Source organism: Halichoerus grypus, chromosome 4 (genome assembly GCF_964656455.1).
Source record: "Halichoerus grypus chromosome 4, mHalGry1.hap1.1, whole genome shotgun sequence".
Classification (NCBI taxonomy): Eukaryota; Metazoa; Chordata; class Mammalia; order Carnivora; family Phocidae; genus Halichoerus; species Halichoerus grypus.
Genome location: NC_135715.1, coordinates 1,035,887 through 1,055,388, shown reverse-complemented (window position 1 = coordinate 1,055,388; position 19,502 = coordinate 1,035,887). Strand labels below are relative to the sequence as shown.

At 57.5% G+C, this 19,502-nt stretch overlaps 1 protein-coding gene across 10 annotated transcripts in view; it reads left to right on the top strand.

The window, feature by feature from the left end:
• ATP11A (ATPase phospholipid transporting 11A) overlaps positions 1-19,031 on the top strand; it is a 119,609-nt gene extending 100,578 nt beyond the window's left edge. The window contains exons 24-31 of one of the 10 annotated variants that reach the window (XM_036068163.2): positions 138-265; positions 1,839-1,974; positions 2,405-2,428; positions 7,250-7,315; positions 7,960-8,063; positions 9,573-9,738; positions 13,969-14,068; positions 15,029-15,166. In XM_036068163.2, the coding sequence (XP_035924056.1) occupies positions 138-265; positions 1,839-1,974; positions 2,405-2,428; positions 7,250-7,315; positions 7,960-8,063; positions 9,573-9,738; positions 13,969-14,058 (714 nt within the window). In that variant the 3' untranslated portion in view covers positions 14,059-14,068; positions 15,029-15,166. Of the gene's footprint in view, positions 1-137; positions 266-1,838; positions 1,975-2,404; positions 2,429-7,249; positions 7,316-7,959; positions 8,064-9,572; positions 9,739-11,826; positions 11,914-13,965; positions 14,232-15,028 lie in introns of those variants that run through there. The other 9 variants (XM_036068143.2, XM_036068182.2, XM_078070072.1 and 6 more) reach the window with 9 other exon arrangements.
• The last annotated feature ends 471 nt before the right edge of the window (positions 19,032-19,502 follow it).

Here is a 19,502-nt window from a genome sequence, read left to right as displayed (position 1 = left end):
GGACTCTGCCGTTAAAAGGCTCGTGGGTCTGGGTCTTTGCAAATTAAGAAATACGTGTACGTTTCAAGCAAGCATCAGAGCGGTTTGTGGAGATCACGGCGGAGTGCGGTTTTCAGGTTGATTTTGTGCCCCCGCAGACTTTGTACGACACCGCCTACCTGACTCTGTACAACATCAGCTTCACCTCCCTCCCGATCCTTTTGTACAGCCTGATGGAACAGCACGTCAGCACCGACACGCTGCGGAGAGACCCCTCCCTCTACAGGTACCGCCCGCGACGGGAGCCCGGGTGCACTAGGTGCCCCCACCCTGCAGCCCGCTCCCCGGCGGAAAAGCCCGAAGCGCTCAGCGCTGGTGCACTCGCTGCCCCCAGAGGGGCCTTCACGGGGAGACAACGTAACTGAAGCGAACATACTTCAGATTGAGGGAGAGGATTGGTGCTGCATCTGAGCGTGCCTGTTAAGTGGTTATGAGAGGACCCGGGATACGCGGTTCTGCCCCCTGGTGACCCCAGTGGATCTAGAGCCTAAATTATCCTTTAAAAACCAAGTACGTCCCATTCAGTGAGATAAAGAGAAAAGTTAACAGATCTGACCTCAGAGTGCCTTTTTTTGCTAAAAAGTACTTTTTAATAATCAGGAAAAGGCGTTTTCTGCCAATTTGGAATCGTACTCCAAGATGGCTGGCAGATTCAGTATTACTTTTTTGTGGTTTTTCTTAAATTTAACTTCTTAGATCAAGTAATTTTAGATTCATGTATAGTTTTAAGGGTACGCGGGTTCTGAGCGTTTCTCCAGTGACCCTGGTGGTTAATGCCGAACAGAACGTCGCACGGGGGTTGAACGGCATCCCTCCGGGCGCCCAGGTTTACTGGTGTCCATCTGTGTGCGTGGGCGTCCCGTGGCCACACGGTACAGAGCACCTGCCAGCGTCACGGCGCCATCAGAGTGTCCGCTGTGATGTGGGATCTGAAGCCCCAGAGCCCCACTGATCCCTGTGGGCGACAAGCAGGCAAGCGTGGAGCTCGCTGTCTGTGCCTTCAGTGGGGGGGGAATGCGTCTGAGGAGACGGGAGACGCCGAGGTAGGCCTGCGTCCGGAGGGACCCCTGCAGCTGGCCTCCCGTGGACTGACCGGTGTAAGAGTTGCACCAGGAGATGCGCCACGAGCCTGAGGCCCACAGCCCGTGTCACGCGGGACGGATGTGGGCCTCATGTCCTGGGTCCGTTCACAAGCAGAGATGTGAGCCTGCCCTCGGACACATCAGTGTCCACCTGGAAGGAGAGAACCGAATGTCGTTTGCATTTGATCCCACAGGGACATTGTCCAGGGGTCCCGTGCCACCACCGCGCGTGTGCTCGGTTCACTGTGCTCTGATTCTGCTTCTGGTACAGCAGTCTGGTGCTCTGGCTGCCCCAAGGGCTTTATGGGGCCAGGTGTGGTGCTGGGGGAGGGGCAGGGGTGTTTGGCAGGCGTCCAGGGGGCAGGCGGAGTATGGCGCGGGGACACGGTCGGTGCTAGAGGCTATCAGGAGGAGCCCACCAGGATCCACCCGGAAGGCTCTGTGAGATCAGAGCATGTATCCAGCCCCAGGGCAGGTGTGGAGGTTCAGGCAGACACGGGAATAGACCTGCCGGGCAGGGTGACCCTGTGTACTGGGCCTGTTTCTCCATGACCCACTTTCATCGCGTGGTGGAGCCAGCTGGCTCTGCAGCCTGGGACGGTGCCGTGACTGAGGGGGCCTTCCTGGCCAGATGGTCACAACAGAGCATGGGGGTGGCCTGGCCACTGTGAGAGTCTGGTGTCCCTGATGTGTGATCTCACCTGTCCCCTTCCACAGAGATATCGCCAAGAACGCTCTGCTCCGTTGGCGCGTGTTCATCTATTGGACATTCTTAGGAGTATTTGATGCTCTGGTATTTTTCTTTGGTGCTTACTTCATGTTTGAAAACACAACAGTGACCAGCAATGGACAGGTTAGTACGGAACCGCGTCGTGTGGGCTGGGCCGCTTGGGAGTCCCATACGGGCGCGGGCCGGGGTAGCCTGTGGGGCCTGGTACTGGGGCATCTGTCCACCAAAGCGCCTCGAGGCCGCGGTGCCCCTGCTCCTGCCGGACACACCCTTCCTGGGAGTCCCAGGCTCATGGCACTGCGTCACCGCGAGCCGCTTTGTTCGTTCCCTCGCTCAGGCCTAGTTTAGTTCCTTTGGGAGTTAATTTTGTATTTAACACATTGTAGCTTTTTTCCACCCATATTTACCTTAAGTATCTGCTACCTTTGCAAAGAGTAGATTGAGAGTTTGCTCGTAACCAGGCAGCTCTCTGCTTGTTTGTATAATCTCTGGGGTTGTTTTATTCGTATCTTGCTTTTGTCTTTTTGCCTCGGGCTTCCCTCCCCACTCTCAGATAATGACCACCAACACACACATGGTAAGAAAACTGTGGGTTTGTCCTTTATGTTTTGGAGTGCCTTAAAAATAAAATATTTCTCGAAATATTTTCACCTGTGACTTCTTCTGTGTGCTTTGTCGGTAGAAAGCTGCTAGCTGCCACCAGCCCCCACGCGGGGCCAGCTCTGCGTTAGGCGAGTGTGTGTGCATTTGGTCGTGCGTTACTTGGTGTTTCTTCTCTGGAGTTCTGTGTCAGGCTCGCCAGCCCAGGCGGTGCTGGGTGTGATTGATACGTTTGCAGTTCCACGCACGGTGCCGTCCCATGCACGGGAGGCCCGGTGGGGACGCTGCGCTTTGTGTGGCAGACCCGGGCCTCAGGGACACGCGGGGGACACACGGGCGCACTTCAGGGCCGTCCCCTCCGGAGTGCTGCCCGGGCTTGGCGGCTGCACCAACGTGACCCCCTGCCCACCAGGCAGCCCGCTGTTCGCTGGTACGGGGCGAACTTTTTTTTCTCCTCGTTACTAAGGTGCTGCTCTCTTTCATTGTAGCTTAAATCAGCTTTTACTAAATTGATCTTGAAAATGTTTTAAATATCTCATTTTGCTTTTTGAAAGCTTGACGTTTCTCTAGAATGTACTCCTTTGTCTTCATTTGCTTAGATAATTCCCGGATGCCAGCCGGCCCCAGGCCCGTCCTCCTGCGGGGTCCCCACAGGACTTCCTGCAGCGAGGCCCTGAGGGAGGGTCTTGCATGTGTCTTAGGAAGGACTAAGATTTCGGGTCCCCGGAGCTGGGACGTCAGGACCGAGTTAGCCTGTCACCACCGCGAGAAGCCTCCTCACACGGTGCTGCTCACTCCTGGCCTTAACGTCAAAGCACCGAGTTCAGACAGATGAAGTAGCGTACACGCACGGGCGCTCAAACTGGGGTTTTCGTGCAATGCCGATGGTGTCATTTTATTCCGTGCTGTTCCTTCGTTGCCCCGGTCTCGAGAGTACCTAGTGAGAGGACCGGTCCTGCCCGGTTTCAGTGGGGAACGGACGCGCACGACGACGTGGGTGGCCCGTGCACCCTGGACGTGGTCGTGCCGGCTGGCAGGTGTGGTGCGGTCCCTCGTGAGGCCCAGGCGTGTCTCCAACTTGTGCTCAAATCCCCGGAGCCCTGATGTGCCTCGAGCTGCTCCTCAGGGTGCCGTGGTGCTCTGGACGCCTCCAGCAGATGGAGGAACTTCTGCCAGGTCCCTGCTGCTCTCTCCGACTGGCCTGTTTCCTTGGGGTGCCTTGAGCTTCCACGGGGCCTGAGTCCTGACTTCTAGGCCGGGGCTTTTCTGCAACACTGATAACCCCACGCACACACGCACGCCTTTGCGGGGCTGTTAGCGTGCGGGGCTGTTGTTAGAATTTGAAGCAAGGACAGAGAGAGAGACCAAGACGGAGAAAGCAGAGTCAGCCCATGCCACTGCATTGAAGATCAGCCCGGCAGGTGCCCTGTTGCCCGCTGGCTGAGAGCTTCCCGGGCCTGCCCTCGGCCCTACTTGCTGGCCTGTCCACACAGGAAGCTGCTCAGAAGCCTGGTAATACTGTGAACCAGGCACGGGGCGCGTGGTGCCAAGCAGGGTCTGTGAGGTGAGGTGCTTGTCCACAGTGACGCTCTGAGAGGTGAAGTCTCCTGCAAGTCAGTGCTCCATAGATGGTGGGGAGCCCCAAGACTGGGCTCGTCAGAGCGAGATGAATAGTAACCACAGCATCCCCGAGTCAGGGGTGGTGCTCATCTCCATCCCGCATCCCTGGGAGGACAGGAGCCCCAGGAGGATGGGGTGGCCCAAGGCCACTGCACACAGGGCAAGGCCAGGGTTAAACGTCTGGTGTTCAAACTCTAGCCCACCCCCCCTTGCCCCCACCCCAGTGCGTCCACATCTCCAGATAGAGCCTTTCTTGTTCGCTTTGCGGGTAAGAGGGTTCGATCGCCCACAAAACTAAAATAGCATTGTAGCCTGGTTCTCTAGTAATTCAGATAAAGCCCAGAACCCAAGTGCATCGAGGGCCAGTCTCCGGTGGCTGATGAAGCTCTTGGTTCGTGGGCAGCAGGAGTTTGCTGATTGTAATGTCCATCCCTCCCTGGACACCCACCCTTCCTGCTCAGGGTGCATCTGTGGGGTTCAGAAGCCCCATCCCACTCGTGGTCAGCAGGTGAGGACCCGTTTTCTTAAGAGCTACATCGTTCTGTAGGAATGTGCATAGATCCCGTGTGGTGTTGAGGCAATGCTCCTCGTAACTTCTTGAAAAGAAATTCACTTAGGGAGCATTTTCTGCACACACGCCAAAGCTGTTTCTCCCTGTGATGCACAAACGAGCTCACAGAGGCAGTAATGGACGTACTTGTGTGGAGCAGTAGGTTCCTTCCAGAGGTGGTAACGGGGGTCAGCAAACAGCGAGAACAGACGGCGGAGTCCGCGTGCAGGGAGCGTGGACCGTGTGTGTTGTTTGTTGTGGAATATTTTTACACATGACAGTGAAGGTGGTCTGGGTTTGAGGGCCTTTAGGAGCAGAACGCTTTCCTACAGGATGCTCCTGGGCGGGCAGAGGGGGGACCGAGGGCGAGTGAGGTGGAGCTGGAGGCTCGCAGGCTCCCCAGGTGTTCGCTGTCCCCACACGGGGCTGGGAGTCCCTGGGAGTCTGCGCCGAGGGGAGTGCTCTGTTAGGAAATCAGGTGCAGCGCACCTGGGACCGATGCCATTCAGAAAGCCAACCCTCTGGACACCCTTTCGCCTCCCACCCCCAAAATCCATAGAAATAGTGGCAAGCAACTTCAGTGACAAAAGCCTGAGGGCTCCCCGCTGCGAGGACAGATGAGGACTTTCGAGGGTGCTCCCAGAGCCGTCCCCCGACTCGCTGTCCCGGTGACTCAGGACTGCCGGCCGAGGGTATAGGTGAAGGAGCAGACGTGTCTTCGTTGCCGGGGCTCGGAACCAAAATTCCCAGTTCTGGAGCCAAGTTAGTTGAGTGTTGTTGGTCCGTGCCCGTAGAAATTACAGCTGAGGCCCACACGTTACTGCGCGAGGCGTCGGGAGCCCTACTTGGTACGGAATCTCAGGCCGGCCGTAATTTCCAGCTCCACAAATTACCAGCTGGCGATGCGCTGGGTGGGACCCCGCGCGTCTGCTGTGCCCCTTGCTGTTACCCAGCCCTTAAAAAAGATTTCCGTGTCCCCTGCCAAGCAGGGGTGTGACCACAGGCCCTGGGTGTCAGGAAGCGGAGGGGCAGGCCTTCCTGCCAGGTCCCGCTGACGGGCCCACGCGGGATTCAAGCCTGCTCACCATGTCCTTTTGTCTGCAAGCATCAGCTTCCAGTGAAAACAAACCGCAGCGTGGTTTCCGACACCCTGCTGGCCCAGCATTTCTGTAGCCTGCCACCAAGCTGCTCCTGGTCTCAGAGCTTAAAAAACTTTTCCTGCCCCCAAAGTGAAGCAAGACTGCACTTTTTGGTCAGAGTTTCTTTCCTGGGCGCTGTGGCCTCTGGGGGCTGGGAAGTTCTGGTCCCTGGTCGTGGGGCCGCCCTGTGCAGGAAGCAGACCCCAGCCCTTCCCGCGAGGTGCCGGTAGCAGCCCCCTCCCCAGCGTGGCAGCCAGAACCGTCCTGGGACTTTGCAGGGGTCCCCTGGGGGCAGAGTCGCCTCCAGGCACCAGCCCTCATGTGTGGGTCCGAGGGATGGAAGCCCCGTTTTGATCCCAGTGATGGACTAGGGAATGAGGTCCGGATGTTGGTGGGGGTCTGTGGGGCTCTGTGTCCTCACACGAGCTCTAGAACCCTACCTCGCCGAACGTATGCAAAGACGTAGTCTCCGTGTTTGCCGGCGTTTTCTCTGTTGAAAACTAACCGTACAGAAAGCTCCTTGTATTCCAACCTCTTAATTCTTAATGAAATAGAGCTGTTTGCTTTTAAAGAAGTACTAGGAACGTTTTCTGAGAGGCACGGTTCACAGAAACCAGACGGGGGTCCGTGCTTAGGGGATTCTGGAGAAATCTTGAAGAGAATAAAATCTCCAGCAGACTGATTTTCCCCTAAGAGAAAGTCGGTATTTCGTTTTCTGTGTCTTTGTCTGTAGTTGAGAAATGTCTTGTTTTCGTGATTTGACCCTATGTTTCCACCACGTGTGGCTTCGTGGCGCCATGCCGGGGGCGGGGGGCATCTTCCTCGGCGCTGTTGGCGCGTCTGTGGTTCTGGCCGTCAGAAGGGCTGCCAGGGCCTCTGTGCAGCTGTCTCGTCTGCCTCCATTTCCCCCTCCCCGTGACCGTCCAGGGGAACGCCCCACCCTCACAGGGTCGCCCGTTTAGGACACGGTTGTCCTCTTGGGCGGCTCGGTCCTGTCCTTGGTTTTGTTCCAGGGCGGGCAGGCGTCTGAGTTGAGTTCGGAGGAGGTAGCCAGTGCTCGTGAGTCTGTTCTCGAGCGTGCAGACCGGGAGGCTGGGCCGCGTCTCTCCGCAGGGAACACGACGCGGAAGGGACACGGCCAGCTCCCTGCACACGAGCGTTCCCGCTCCCGGGGATTTCCGCCTCTCCGTCTGCCACGTCAGGACTGATGTTTGTGGAGGGTCGAGGGGGCCGACGTGGAGGGGCCAGTGCAGGAAGGGCTCTGAACCCATCCCCCAACCGCTGGCCTGGCCCCTAGGGGGTGGCGCAGGGACCCCGGAGGTCGGGGGGCCCGGGGTGTCGACGGCCAGCTTCTTCCCATCCCTGTATCTTTGGGGTCTGGAGCGCTGGTCCGAGACAGCACTGAGGTGTGTTCTCTGACAGTCTTGTCTTGAGCGTGGAGGGGAACGATGTGTATTAACTGGAGACTCTGGATGATTTCCCCCCACAGATCTTTGGAAACTGGACCTTTGGGACGCTGGTGTTCACTGTGATGGTATTTACGGTCACACTAAAGGTAAGCGCATGCCGTTGATGTTCCTTCTTCAGCCGCCCCGTCCGTTGTAACCGTGCCCGGGCTGGAGCCCCCGTGCCCCGGGCCGCCCTCCAGGGTCATGTTCAGTCATTTAAGAAGTCAAGTGGGGACGCAGTGCACTGGGTGCCGGGCGGCCAATACGTGAACTTCTGGAATTACACAGAAGGTGAATGAGGGAATGAGCCTTTTCTTTATAAAAGGAGTCGGGTTAGAATTCCTTTAAACAACAAGCCCCAATACAGTCAAAAGCTACTTTAAAACAAATGAATGTATTATGGGAAATTCAGCTCTTTTGAAAGTCAAGCCGGATTCTGTATTTCTCAGACTGTCGCCCCGAGTCTCCGCGGTGGGAACACAGCCGACAGGGTAGCTGGGCTGGGGGGTCCTCGCCAAGCGGGAGACACTCCGGGGCGTATCCCCCGGGATGCGGGGACATTGCCTTCTCTCTCTCCTCTGGGAGCTCTGATTGTGCTTCCTCAGCAGGTTTATGTGGGCGTTTTGGCTGCTGTGGAGGCGGGGTGGTCTGTGTTCCCCATTCTCTCCCACTGCCGGTCCGCGATGCTGTGGCCGAGGCCCCGACGAGGTCCCGACGAGGCCCTGACCCGCGGCCTGTGTCTGTCTTTCAGTTGGCGCTCGATACGCACTACTGGACTTGGATAAACCACTTTGTCATCTGGGGGTCCCTGCTGTTCTACGTCGTCTTCTCCCTCCTCTGGGGAGGGATTGTCTGGTACGTGGGGGCATGAGGCCGAGGGGTCCCCACTCCCTGGACCCACGTTCTCCGTGGGGGAGCCACGCTGTGTGGCAGGTGACTAGCTGAGACCAGGGAGGCCAGGCGCTGCCGCAAGGGACCTGCGTCAGATCGCAGGTCAGACGAGTCTTCTCGAGAGAAGTCATTTACGCTGTGGCCTGGGCGGGCATCACCCTCGTCGTGGTGGGCTGGGCGTCCTAAATGTGTCCCGGGATGGGGCCCGGGCTAAGTGCTTGTGGGCGTGGCATGGCCAGCCTTCCATGCTGCAGCGGTGATGAGCGGGCCTAGCGGGCATAGCAGGTGGGGCTGGCCTGGGGCCCCCCCGCCGCTGCCGGCGGACAGAGCCTTGCTCCTGGGAGGCCACCCAGGACGCCCCGCGGAGAAATGGCAGGGTCCCAGTGCTCCGTGGCCTCCGGCAAGGGCGAGACATGGTTGTGTGTGTGGTACCTACTCGGGTGCTTTCCCTGGCACACCGTGGCTCATGCTGTTCCTTCTGCCCGGCTGTCCTTTTCCGCCAGCCTGCCCCGTGAGCTCTTACGTGTCCTTCAGGACCCCTGCTGCATCGCCCTTCGCACAGGCAGGCTGGTCCCACCTCGTCCCGCCCCCGTCTCGGCACACACGGTGCCCACACCTCTGCGTGAGACGGAGCATTTCCTGAGCGCGGCTGGGACAAGGGGGTCCTGGGCGTGCCTTCCCCGGGCGTGCTGGCCGGACGCGGCATCCCCTCCACGGTGCCCGTGTTGGGCAGCTTGGAGCGTGGTGGCTCTGCCCTCGGCGCCATGCCCGCCCCGCCTCTCGGAGCGTCGCTGACCTCTAGTGGCCAGAGCCCTGTGCTGCGTGTTCTTGGGGACCTGCGGGTGCTGAGCTGGATGGGCTTGTGGTGGCCTCCGGCCTGTGACGTCCACGTTCTATCCGGAACACCCGTCCGCCCCGCTCTCCGCCTTGGGCGTACGGATGGCGGAACTAACCCAGGTTCACTGCTGGTCCCTTCCAACTTCTGTCTTGGAGCCCAGTGTGGATGTTTTCTTGAATTACAGATTTGCCTGGAAGGGAAGCCCTTCGTGCTCTCTATTTTCATAGGAAAAAATGTCATTTTTTCACCGTATAAGCCCGGGGTGGTTAACTAGCGCTGCTGATCAGAACGCGTGTGTGTCTTGTGCATGTTAACAGCCATCGCTCAGATTGTGGTTCCAAGATACCAAAAAAAAAAAAAAAAAATCACCTATTTTAATCTTTTAAAATCATTTTTCGCTGTCCAGAAACAGCTCCAGGGACATCCCGTCTCTTTAGGATGACTTGTAGAACTCCTCCCTGCCCGGCCTGACGGGGAAATCCTGCGGCCCGTTGCTCATGAGTAGGCGGGCGCACACATACCCAGGAGGGTCAGTGACAAAAGTAAAACCTCGGGGAACGGGCGGGCTTTTCCTGAGAGCAGAGAGCGCGGTGTTCTCCGGATGACCTCCGACCTGCCCATCTGTTGTTTTCCAGGCCGTTCCTGAATTACCAGAGGATGTACTATGTGTTCATCCAGATGTTGTCCAGCGGCCCTGCCTGGCTGCTCATCATCCTGCTCATCACTGTCAGCCTCCTTCCTGACGTTCTCAAGAAAGTCTTGTGCAGGCAGCTGTGGCCCAGTGCCACAGAGAGAGTCCAGGTAGGGGCGGGGCAGGGCTGGGGGTGCTCAGGGGGGCGGGGGCGCGGGGGCCCAGCCGGAACAGGCGCTGTGATGCTGTAAGGAAAGCAGGGGAGGCTTGCGTTGGGAGATGCGCTCAGTCCGGGTGTTACTAACGAGCGTTAGGCAACGTGGGGGAGACGCGGGATGACCGCGTTCGGGCCCGAGACGCTAGTCCGCTGAAGTCAGAGGAGGATCGAGGGGGACGGACTGAGCCGATACAGAAGGAAGATTATTTTGTGTAAATCCAAAAAAGTTTTCAGAATTAATTGTTACTTCGAAGGTAAAGTTGCATTAGTTTTAGGGATGGTGAATGTGACCCCAAACGTTAGCGTTCATACTGGGCAATTCTGGTGAGTACTGGGGTCCCTTGGTTTCCACAATCCCAGATGGAGGCCAGCAGGTGAATTCTGGATTCAGGAGAGAAGTGACATGTGCAGAACGCCCAGCCCAGTGTAACCGTAGCAGCAGGGGCCAAAGCTGCTCAGAGTTCTCAGCGAGGGCTCATCCCCCTTCATCCCCTCGTCCCTGCGATCTCCGGGAGAGCACATCCCCCATCCCTTCACCCCTGCGATCTCAGGGAGCACTCCTTCCCCTTCATTCCTTCACCCCTGCAATCTCAGGGAGGGCACATTCCCCATCCCTCATCCCTGCGATCTCAAGGAGGGCACATCCCCCATCCCTCACCCCTGCAATCTCAGGAAAGACACCCCCCTCACCTCTGAGATCTCAGGGAGAACATGCCCACCATCCCCTCACCCCTGCGATCTCAGGGAGGGCACGTCCCCTGTCCCCTCACCCCTGCCATCTCAGGGAGGGCACACCCCCCATCCCCTCACCCCTGCAATCTCAGGGAAGACACCCCTCTCACCTCTGAGATCTCAGGGAGAACATGCCCACCATCCCCTCACCCCTGCTATCTCAGGGAGAGCACATCTCCCATCCCTTCACATCTGCAATCTCAGGGAGGGCACGTCCCCCATCCCCTCACCCCTATGATCTCAGGGAGGGCACGTCCCCTGTCCCCTCACCCCTGCGATCTCCCCCTGTCCCCTCACCTCTGCGATCTCAGGGAGGGCACATCCCCCATCCCCTGAGGCCCTGCAATCTCAGGGAAGACACCCCTCTCACCTCTGAGATCTCAGGGAGAACATGCCCACCATCCCCTCACCCCTGCAATCTCAGGGAGGGCACGTCCCCCATCCCTTCGCGTCTGCAATCTCAAGGAGGGCACGTCCCCCATCCCCTCACCCCTATGATCTCAGAGGGCATGCCCCCCTCCATCCCCTCACCCCTGCGATCTCAGGGAGGGCACGTCCCCCGTCCCCTCACCTCTGCGATCTCAGGGAGGGCACGTCCCCCGTCCCCTCACCCTGTGTCCTGCCCGTGGAGGTGCAGAGCCTCCGTAAGGAGAAGGGAGGATCCTGCCAAGTGTGCAGAAGCCAGCACAGGTGGGCCTGCAGGTGGGAGGACTGTCCGTGCGCGTGAGGACCCCACGGAAGGCCTTCTGGAAAGCTCAAATGGCCCCGCTGCTCCTCCGCCCCCCGGGTGCCGTTGGCCGGCCTCCGGGGTGGGAAACGGCCAGGCCGCTGCTGGGTTTGCAGGGAGCGAGGTCTGGGCGCCGCTGTGCCCCCCTCCACCCATCCCCGTGGTTGGATGGGACCCCCGGTGGGTGGGCCCTCTCCGAAGTCTGCGCTGCTTTAGCATGCTGGCCCCGGCACCCCTGGTTGCTAGCGTTCCCCTCCTTGGTGCCTGTGTGTGTGGTCAGCACCGACAGCGCGGAGCTCTTTAACAAGCAAGCGTGACGGGAGCTGTCGGGGCGGAGGAGACAGACAGAGGGGACGAGAGGCCCGCGCGGCCCCCAGGAGGGGAGCGTCCAGGGAGGACACGGTTTGCTTAGCGCGATGGCGGGGATGCGCGAGGGAGGTTCCTGCGATTAACCGGGCCCAACCGCTTTAACTTGTTTCTCTTTTCCCTTCCTCCTTCCCTTTGTCTCCAACCTCTTTGCCTAAATAACCGCTCCCACCTGTCTCGCGATGTGCGTGGCCTCTCGACCCCTCTGGACTGCAGACTAAGAACCAGTGCTTTTCTGTCGAGCAGTCCACCATCTTTATGCTCTCTCAGACCTCCAGCAGTCTGAGTTTCTAACGGAACAAGGTGATGCTTTTCTGTCGTTTGGCATGGTGGGGTTACGGTCGCAGGGAGCAGAGGGCTGACCCCTCGCTGAGCCGTCCGGCACCTGTCCCGGGCTCCTGTCTGCTCAGGATGAGCGCGTCAGGAGCTACCGGGGTGACCTGTATCTGAGACGCAGGAAGTGCGCGTGGCCCGTGCTTCTCTCTGTGTCCGTGGGAGGTCGCGGGTCCCACCTGCCCGGGTGCAGGGCTGCGCTGCGTCGCACTGGCTGGCGGGTGCCCGTGGCCCCTGCACACAGGTGTGGGTGTGGCAGCTCCTACGTCGCTCGAGCCCACATGGGCAGAGTCCACGCAGCACCAGCCCTCTCTCCGCAGCCAATGGCGGATGGACGGCAAGACCTCCTCACTCACGCAGCTCTGCAGACCCATTGCACAGACAGGGAAACTGAGGCCCCCATGACAGAGTGTTGTGCAGGCCCCGCAAGGCGCTGCGGAAAAGACAAGGCTCAGGCGGAGCCACCCAGGTGGTGGAGAAAGCCAGGAGAGATGTGTTTGGGTCAAGTGTTTCTCCAAATTCCCTTTTCACTTTGAAAAAGAATCTGATTGTTTTTAGAGAAAGCCTTAACGTTGCTGTGAGCGGCTGTGCTGGGTTATTTCTCAGCAGCATTGAGCCACGCACAGGGTAGCTGCCCGGGGCCACAGCCTGCTCGTGAAGAGCCACGATCTCAGGGCCACAGTTGTCCAGGGATGGCTCTTGTCCGTGCGTCTAAAGGACACACTTACAGAGGCCTCAACGTCAGTGATGCTTGGAAACTGTTCCTAGTGCAGCTGAGTTCATAGGAAAATACCTAAGCAAGAAAAGGCTATGTTTTCTTTTAATGACCGTTCATCCTCTATACATTTTAAACGCTGTTTTTTAACTAACAGGATGGTTCATTTTTTAACTTCTGGAATTATCAGCAGTCAAAATTTTTCTACTTTGGTGCCATCAGAATTTGTTAGAATAAATGACTTAATTATGTCTCACTGGGTACATACTTGAGAACATTTAGGATGAAACTGTTAGGAACATTTAAGTCACAGGCTGTGCTTATGAAATTGGTTAAATCTTGCCAACTTTGGGATAAAAATACATACTTTCACTCTTGACGCGTGAGGTGTGCTAAGACTCTGTCTCAGAAGCCCACGTCTGGCTGCTCGGGGACGGTCGGCGCCGGGCGCCCTGCGGGGTCCACGGCCACACGAGGCGGCCCGCAGGTGTCCCCACACCTGCACCTTCCAGAGCCCCTGGCACGCACACAGGTGTGCGTGTGCTTCTGGGGACCCCCCTGGACACCCGCCAAACTTTGGAGGAACAGACCCTGGACCAGTCCTCATGTCAGATGGGCCGTTGTTTCCTTCCATCTGTTCTGTTAAAAAGAAACACATCACAGGCACCCGGTCTCACGTGTATACATGTGTGACCCGTGTATACATATTTGTACACGTGTTTCGCTGCATTACCGGATACAGTTCCATCCCTGCAAAGGGCCGCACCCCCTTCCCCTGATCAGTTCATCCTTCTCCTCACCAGAAGACGTTCTGCATCTCACACCTTGTATTCCTCCACCTCTTAAAATTCCCTCTTGCTGGTTCCTGAGGCACTGATACGGTTTGACGAGAAAGCCGGCGTTGACTTGTGGCACTGTGACCCCTGGGCCCTGCAGGAGTCTAGCCCTGGGGTCGGGGCGAAGGACAGGGACAGAGGGACAGGCAGGTGCAGCGCCTCCTGTTTGGGGTGAGCACCGAGGCGGCCGCCGGGCGGGAGCGGCCGGTCCGGTCCTTCCAGCGGAGGCTCCTCCGTGGGCCCCCGGCCTGCTGCCCCAGCCTGCCCTCCTCTCTGCGCCCTGCCCCGTCCCTTGGTCTCTGTCAGGTGAAGCGCTGTTAGGAAGACCCGCTCCTTCCCTGGCGGCGCCCTCCCGCTGCCCGCAGCTCGCACAGGCCCCAGGTCCGGCTGCGAGGCTGGGTCGTGCTCACGGACGGGAGGCGCTTCTGGAACCAGGCGCAGCCCCTCTCAGTATTTCTCCTCGCCTTGCAGCAGAGCACGAAACTCAAAGCATCGGTCGCCGCTGCGCCGGGCACGGACGGGCCACTTCTGAAGGACCTCTTGCCACGGCCGAGGCGCCATTAGCCAAGGATAGGTAACCGTGTCTGCCACGCCGCCTGGCAGGCCTCCCGGGTGTGCTGTGATCCTTCCAAACTGTCCGCTTTTCCTCCAAAGTTTTGCTGTGCCATTTTGATAACAAAGGTTCATGATGAAAAAAAAACAAAAACACTTTTTACACACACGTGTTTCTGTCCCAGGTAAGTGACCTGCCTGAGCGTGTCTGGGCCGCACATGGCCGTGCACTGCTCGCGTGCGCACGCACACGTGTGCCGTGGCCTTCCACACGCGTTTACGGGATCCGCTCACCCAGCGTGTTCAGTGCTTAGTTTGCTAGAACGAAGCTCATTCCTCGGCCTTGGTTGTGGAACGAGCTTCACCCAGAAGGTCTCTCAGGAAAGACCGTATTTTGACAAGACAGTGGAAGATTGCATGGTTTGCGTGGGACGTTGGCCCAGGCAGACGTCCGACACAGGTGTCCCGTTGTCCGTCAGCCACCCCGGGGGGCCGTGTCTGCCCCAGAGAGGCCCGGAAATGCAGCCGCGCTCACGACGCGCCCTGAGCTGGGTGTCCCGGGTGTGACAGGCACACGCCTTCTCCGCCCGGGGACGGTTATTCCCGTAAGACCGATTTCTCCCGGACTGCTTCCCCCAGGCCCTGCTGCCCGGTAAATTTAACAACGGCTGGGTGAGGTTGCCGGCCTCCTTGGGCCGTAAGAACCTGCACACACTGAGGTTGCCCGCGTGCGTGGAGGGGACCGTGGACCCCAGCCCCGGTCTCCGGGGCCTCTGGCAGAGGCTTCGCACATGACGGAGCCAAGCAAGGCAGCCGCTGGTGGCCAGAATGCGGTCACCACGCTGGCTCTGTGTCCTCGGTCACATGGGACACGCACCGACCGGGTCTGGAACGGGAGGCCCGCGGGCAGCGTCAGAGCAGGCTGGGCAGGGTCCTTGTGGAGGGTCCCGGGACTGACGCTGTCCTCTGTGTTCTCCAACAGAGCACATGCGTGCGCGGCCGGGACTACCTCCCCGAACTCACCCTCCTGGCCTACCCGCAGAGCCCCAGCCCCTGGGCCGTGTGGCCGGGCCCGCACACAAAGCAGGGGACGCTGACGTGGCCTCCCCTCGCCGGTCTCCTGCACAACCACCACCGTCCCGGCCCCACGCCCCATGGGGGGACCGCTGGTGGAACCAGGACAAGCCTTTGAGAGCCGCACGTGTGTGCTTCTCCCCGCCCCCGAAGGAGGGATGAGAACCACGGGACGTGTCTGGAACGCGTGGCTGGCAGTCGTCACCTCGTGGGGCTGGTGGCCCCCACAGCCTCCCTTGGGCATTTGGTTGGGCGCACACGGCCCACTGCATCCCGGGCCAGGGCCTCCAGCCCCAGACGCCGCCGGAGGAGGGCACCTGCGTGGAGGTGGGCCGTCGGCTTGAGCGGGGGTGGCCACACCGCCGACTGTCCGAGCACAGGGGCCTTGTCCTCACCGTGGGACGGGCCGGCCTTGCCTCCGTGCCTCCTTGTCCAGAGCGCTCCGGTCCTCGTGCTTCTGGAACTGGCCGGACCAGACCCTGGCGTCACCGTGCTCCTACAGCCTGTCGGAGTCCTGGACTGTGTCCTGCTTCTGTCCGAACCTGCTACCTAGCGAAGCTGCTTTCAGGGTCATGTCCGACGTGGGGTTCGTCCCTCTGAGGGAGGACTAGCATCCCCCATGTGAATCTGAGTGTTTCCCATCCCCAGCTGCCCCTGTGGAGAAAAAGTATCGTGTGTGACGAATAGAGAACACTGTCCACTCCAGCCTTCCCAATACGAGATAGGAGCTAGTGTTCCTCACACCTCCACGGATAGAGCCTCCCCGCGTTCTCTTGTCCAGAGAGCTTTCCGCAGTTGCAGGGGAAGGCTGGTGGTCGGGGGCCGGGGGCCGACCCTTCGATGTCCTCATGGAGAGGTGGCCTCCAGGGTCTGCGTCCATCTTCCAAAATCTATTTCAGGCCCACACAGGTCTGACGGTGAGGCGGTATCTGAATCCTGAGAAGCAGGATTGCCGCCCTGGCCCGCTGCCCATGGCCGAGACCCGGACCAAGCCCTGCGTGTTCTGTTGGATGAGCACTGTGTTGTGATCTGCTGTCCAGGGCGTCGTTTGGGGTGGGCAGACCTTGAGGCTGCTGCGTTGACAGTCCCGGTCCCTTCTCTGTACTGCTGTTTGTTTCTAGAAATAACCTCCTTGACGTAGCCTTAATGGTCCGCAAAGAAGACATTTCAGTCTGAGATTCAAAGTGTGAATGTGGAAACGGATGCCTTTGGAGAAAAGCATCGCCCGAAGCTAAACAACAAGCCAGCCCCTTGCCCGCTGCCGGGTTCCAGGCTGTGGCCCCGGCGACGCTGGTGAGTGAACACGGAGTCTGCTTCAGAGACGCTCCATGCCAGGCATTTTGGGAAGCCCAGATTTCACAATTTGTATAATGTTTCGCCTATAAGATATTTATTTGAACTAGGGGATGAATTGACTGCGTACACAGAGTAGTTGGGGTAAGTCCAGGTGAAGTAGCAACAGCAAACCAAAGACCCGGAGAAAGGACGGGGTGTGCACCGGGGTCTCCGCCCTCCGTCCCGTGCACTCCGCCCCCCGTGTGTGGTGGCGCCCCGGCCCTCCCGTCCGCGCTAGGCCCTGCAGCAGTGGTGTGTGCATTTTTACAGCCGTTTTTAAGAACCTAATATGGGTATAAATGTAATACCTGTAGGGAGACAGATTCTCTGTATGTTTAGTTAACAAATTCTTTGTAATGTATTTTTTTAGAAATCTTAAAATTGCCTTTGCGCTGAAATATTTTCATAGCTGTTTCTATCCCTTTATTCATTTATTTGTTAATATACCACATCTAATTTTTAAAGTACGTTTTTAAAGCTTTTATTTTTTAAGTTGATGAACTTTTGGCCACTTTGCATTTAAATTCTGGTGGGCGTTTTGGCCGAATATCTCCATATCTGATGAATGTGAAGATTCAGGTTTGATTTTATTCTCTACACCTGTCTGTGTCCCCGGCGGCAGTGATTAGTTGAAAGCATATTTAGAGCACAATATTTCGCTTGCTGATTCTTCACAGTTGATTGCGATTATCATCTGCTTTTTGATTTGTTTTTCATTTCCATCTTTCGGCCTTAAAATAGAAGCTTCTCGAGGGATGGTTTGGTACCCTCTTTCCACCTGTACCGAGACCTCTGATAACGCACGTCTCGTTGGGAAAGTCGCTAACCCCTTACATGCTCCCAGTGTCTCTTACAAGGTTGTTAGGGAATCCTCCGTGAGTGCGCCTGATCGGTGACGCGGGCCCGGGGCGGGAGGTAGAGCGGCAGAGCCCTCCGGGATGAGTATGCGCGTGGGACCCAGTGCGATCTCTCACCTACACAAGTTCCTGTTTACTTGCCTTAAACTGACCTGAAAGCAAGTCCTGTCAACTTTGAGTGTTTGTTTTGGAAACCTCGTTCAGGACTGCACACGTTAATGAATTACCAACCCGTGATCTCCCACACGGGTCCCAGCATCTGGTTCCCAAGCCGCGCGCCATCCCCTTCAGAGCACGTCACACTAACGCACAGGTGGTCCCACCACGTCCCCGCCTCCTGTTTTCAGCTCCGTGTCCACTCAGGGCCACACAGTACGCACACATACAGGCTCCCTGGGCCCTGGCCATCCTGCCCGCTTCCTGAGGGGACCCTGCCGGGAGCTCCGGGAACACAAGGCTTGAGCCTCGTGCCCTGGCAGGACGCCGGAGGCGGGCACGGCAGCCCCGGGGGTGAGATGGGGCTGTGGATGGACATGCTGCAGCGCCTCCTCCTTGGGAAGACCCCCCGGCTGACCCGCCCCACAGCTCTGCCCTCGGGACGGGGCAGAGAGCAGTGTCCGGACCCTCCGAGCCGCGGGGCCTCTGCGAGGCTCCGGGAGCACCGGCCGGCCCTCTGCCGCGGGCAGCGGGCAGAAAAGGCATCCTCCCCTTGGCAACTCCGGTTCGAACCCAGCTTGGCTATTCCTGTGCATTTGACTCCATAGGGTGAACGCCAACCAGATGAGCCCCTCGTGGTGGCCGGGCCTGCACTTGGGAAGGAGACCCAGGCGCCCAGCTTCTGCAGTGACGGGTTCTAGAATTGTAGTTTGGCCTGGTGAGATTTTGCAGCTTTAAGTACAAAAACGTCTCCTACATGCTGTTCTAATTAGTCTCAAATTGTTGCATATCAACCAAATGCCCAGTGCGGCCTAAAGGGAGTTTCCTGGCCTTTTTCTTTAAAACCACTAAGCTCGCCGGTGTTGCACTGACCGGAGTAACCCAGTGCAATTCCTCCTCCTTTCCTCGGAAAGCCGTTATTTATTTAACAGCTCCGCGTCACATTTCCGTGTGCAGTTTCTTGCCTTCTACGTTTCTTTTGGAAGCTTCCCATTTAAAAACAGGAAAAATGTCAGTCGGCAAATACATTTTTTTGAGTTAGAGGGTAGGTGAATGAGAATGAGAATCATTCTGATGTTGTCTATAAACAAAGCTTTAATGAAGATGCGTCGGAAGTATTACTAAAGTGTGATTCTACTTTTGCAGAAAATAAAGATCAGTTTATATAGCTTTATTTTTTACCTTATCAACATATACAGAATTTTAATATGCATATATTGTCTCTGACTTAAAACTATGATGTGTGTCTGCATTGCCATTTAAAATGTCTATTCATTATGTAATGTGATAAAAGAGAATCTTCAAAATGTATTTAACATGAATGGTATCTGTAGTTGTCATCATCATAAATACTGGAATTTATTTTTAAATTATTGAACATAGTAGGTGCGGTTAAGGTAATAAATCAGCCTCCAGGTAGTCAGGTTTAATTGATAATGATTCATTAACCCACTTTGAAAAATTAAATTGTGATTAAACCAAATCTTACACTTCTGTAAAGTTTATTTTGTATGCTACTGTTTTTAACTTTTATTTCTGTAGATAAAATATGACTTAATTATATCAGACTTTTCTGCAGATTATTTAAGCAGGAGACGAATCTGCTTGCAATAGAGAAGGAAAAAATGTCTGGTTTGGTTTCTTTATAAATAAATCAGCAGTTGGGCTTAAATCTCTGGGGACAGAAGCTGCAGGGTGAAACCTCTCAGCCTGAGTGTTTGGGCTGAAGGTGGGTGGGCGTCCCCTGGGTGACCGGGTGGGACCTGCACTCACTGAGGCCGCAGTGCGGCCCAGGCGCTCAGGGCGGGAGAACGGCGGCATGGATTCCTCGCTGAGCCACCCCGTCACCACCCGCAGCTCTTCTGACCGTCCTGCCTCGGCCCCGCACCCCGGGTGTAAGCTTCCGCTTGCCCTGGCCTCCTTCCCCCTTCCTCTGGCCCCTCTCATTCCCGCCTCCCGTCCAGACTCCGGGCCTGCGCCCTGCACGGGTCCCCTGTGCCCGCTGGTCACACCAGCTCCACGACGCCTGTGGAC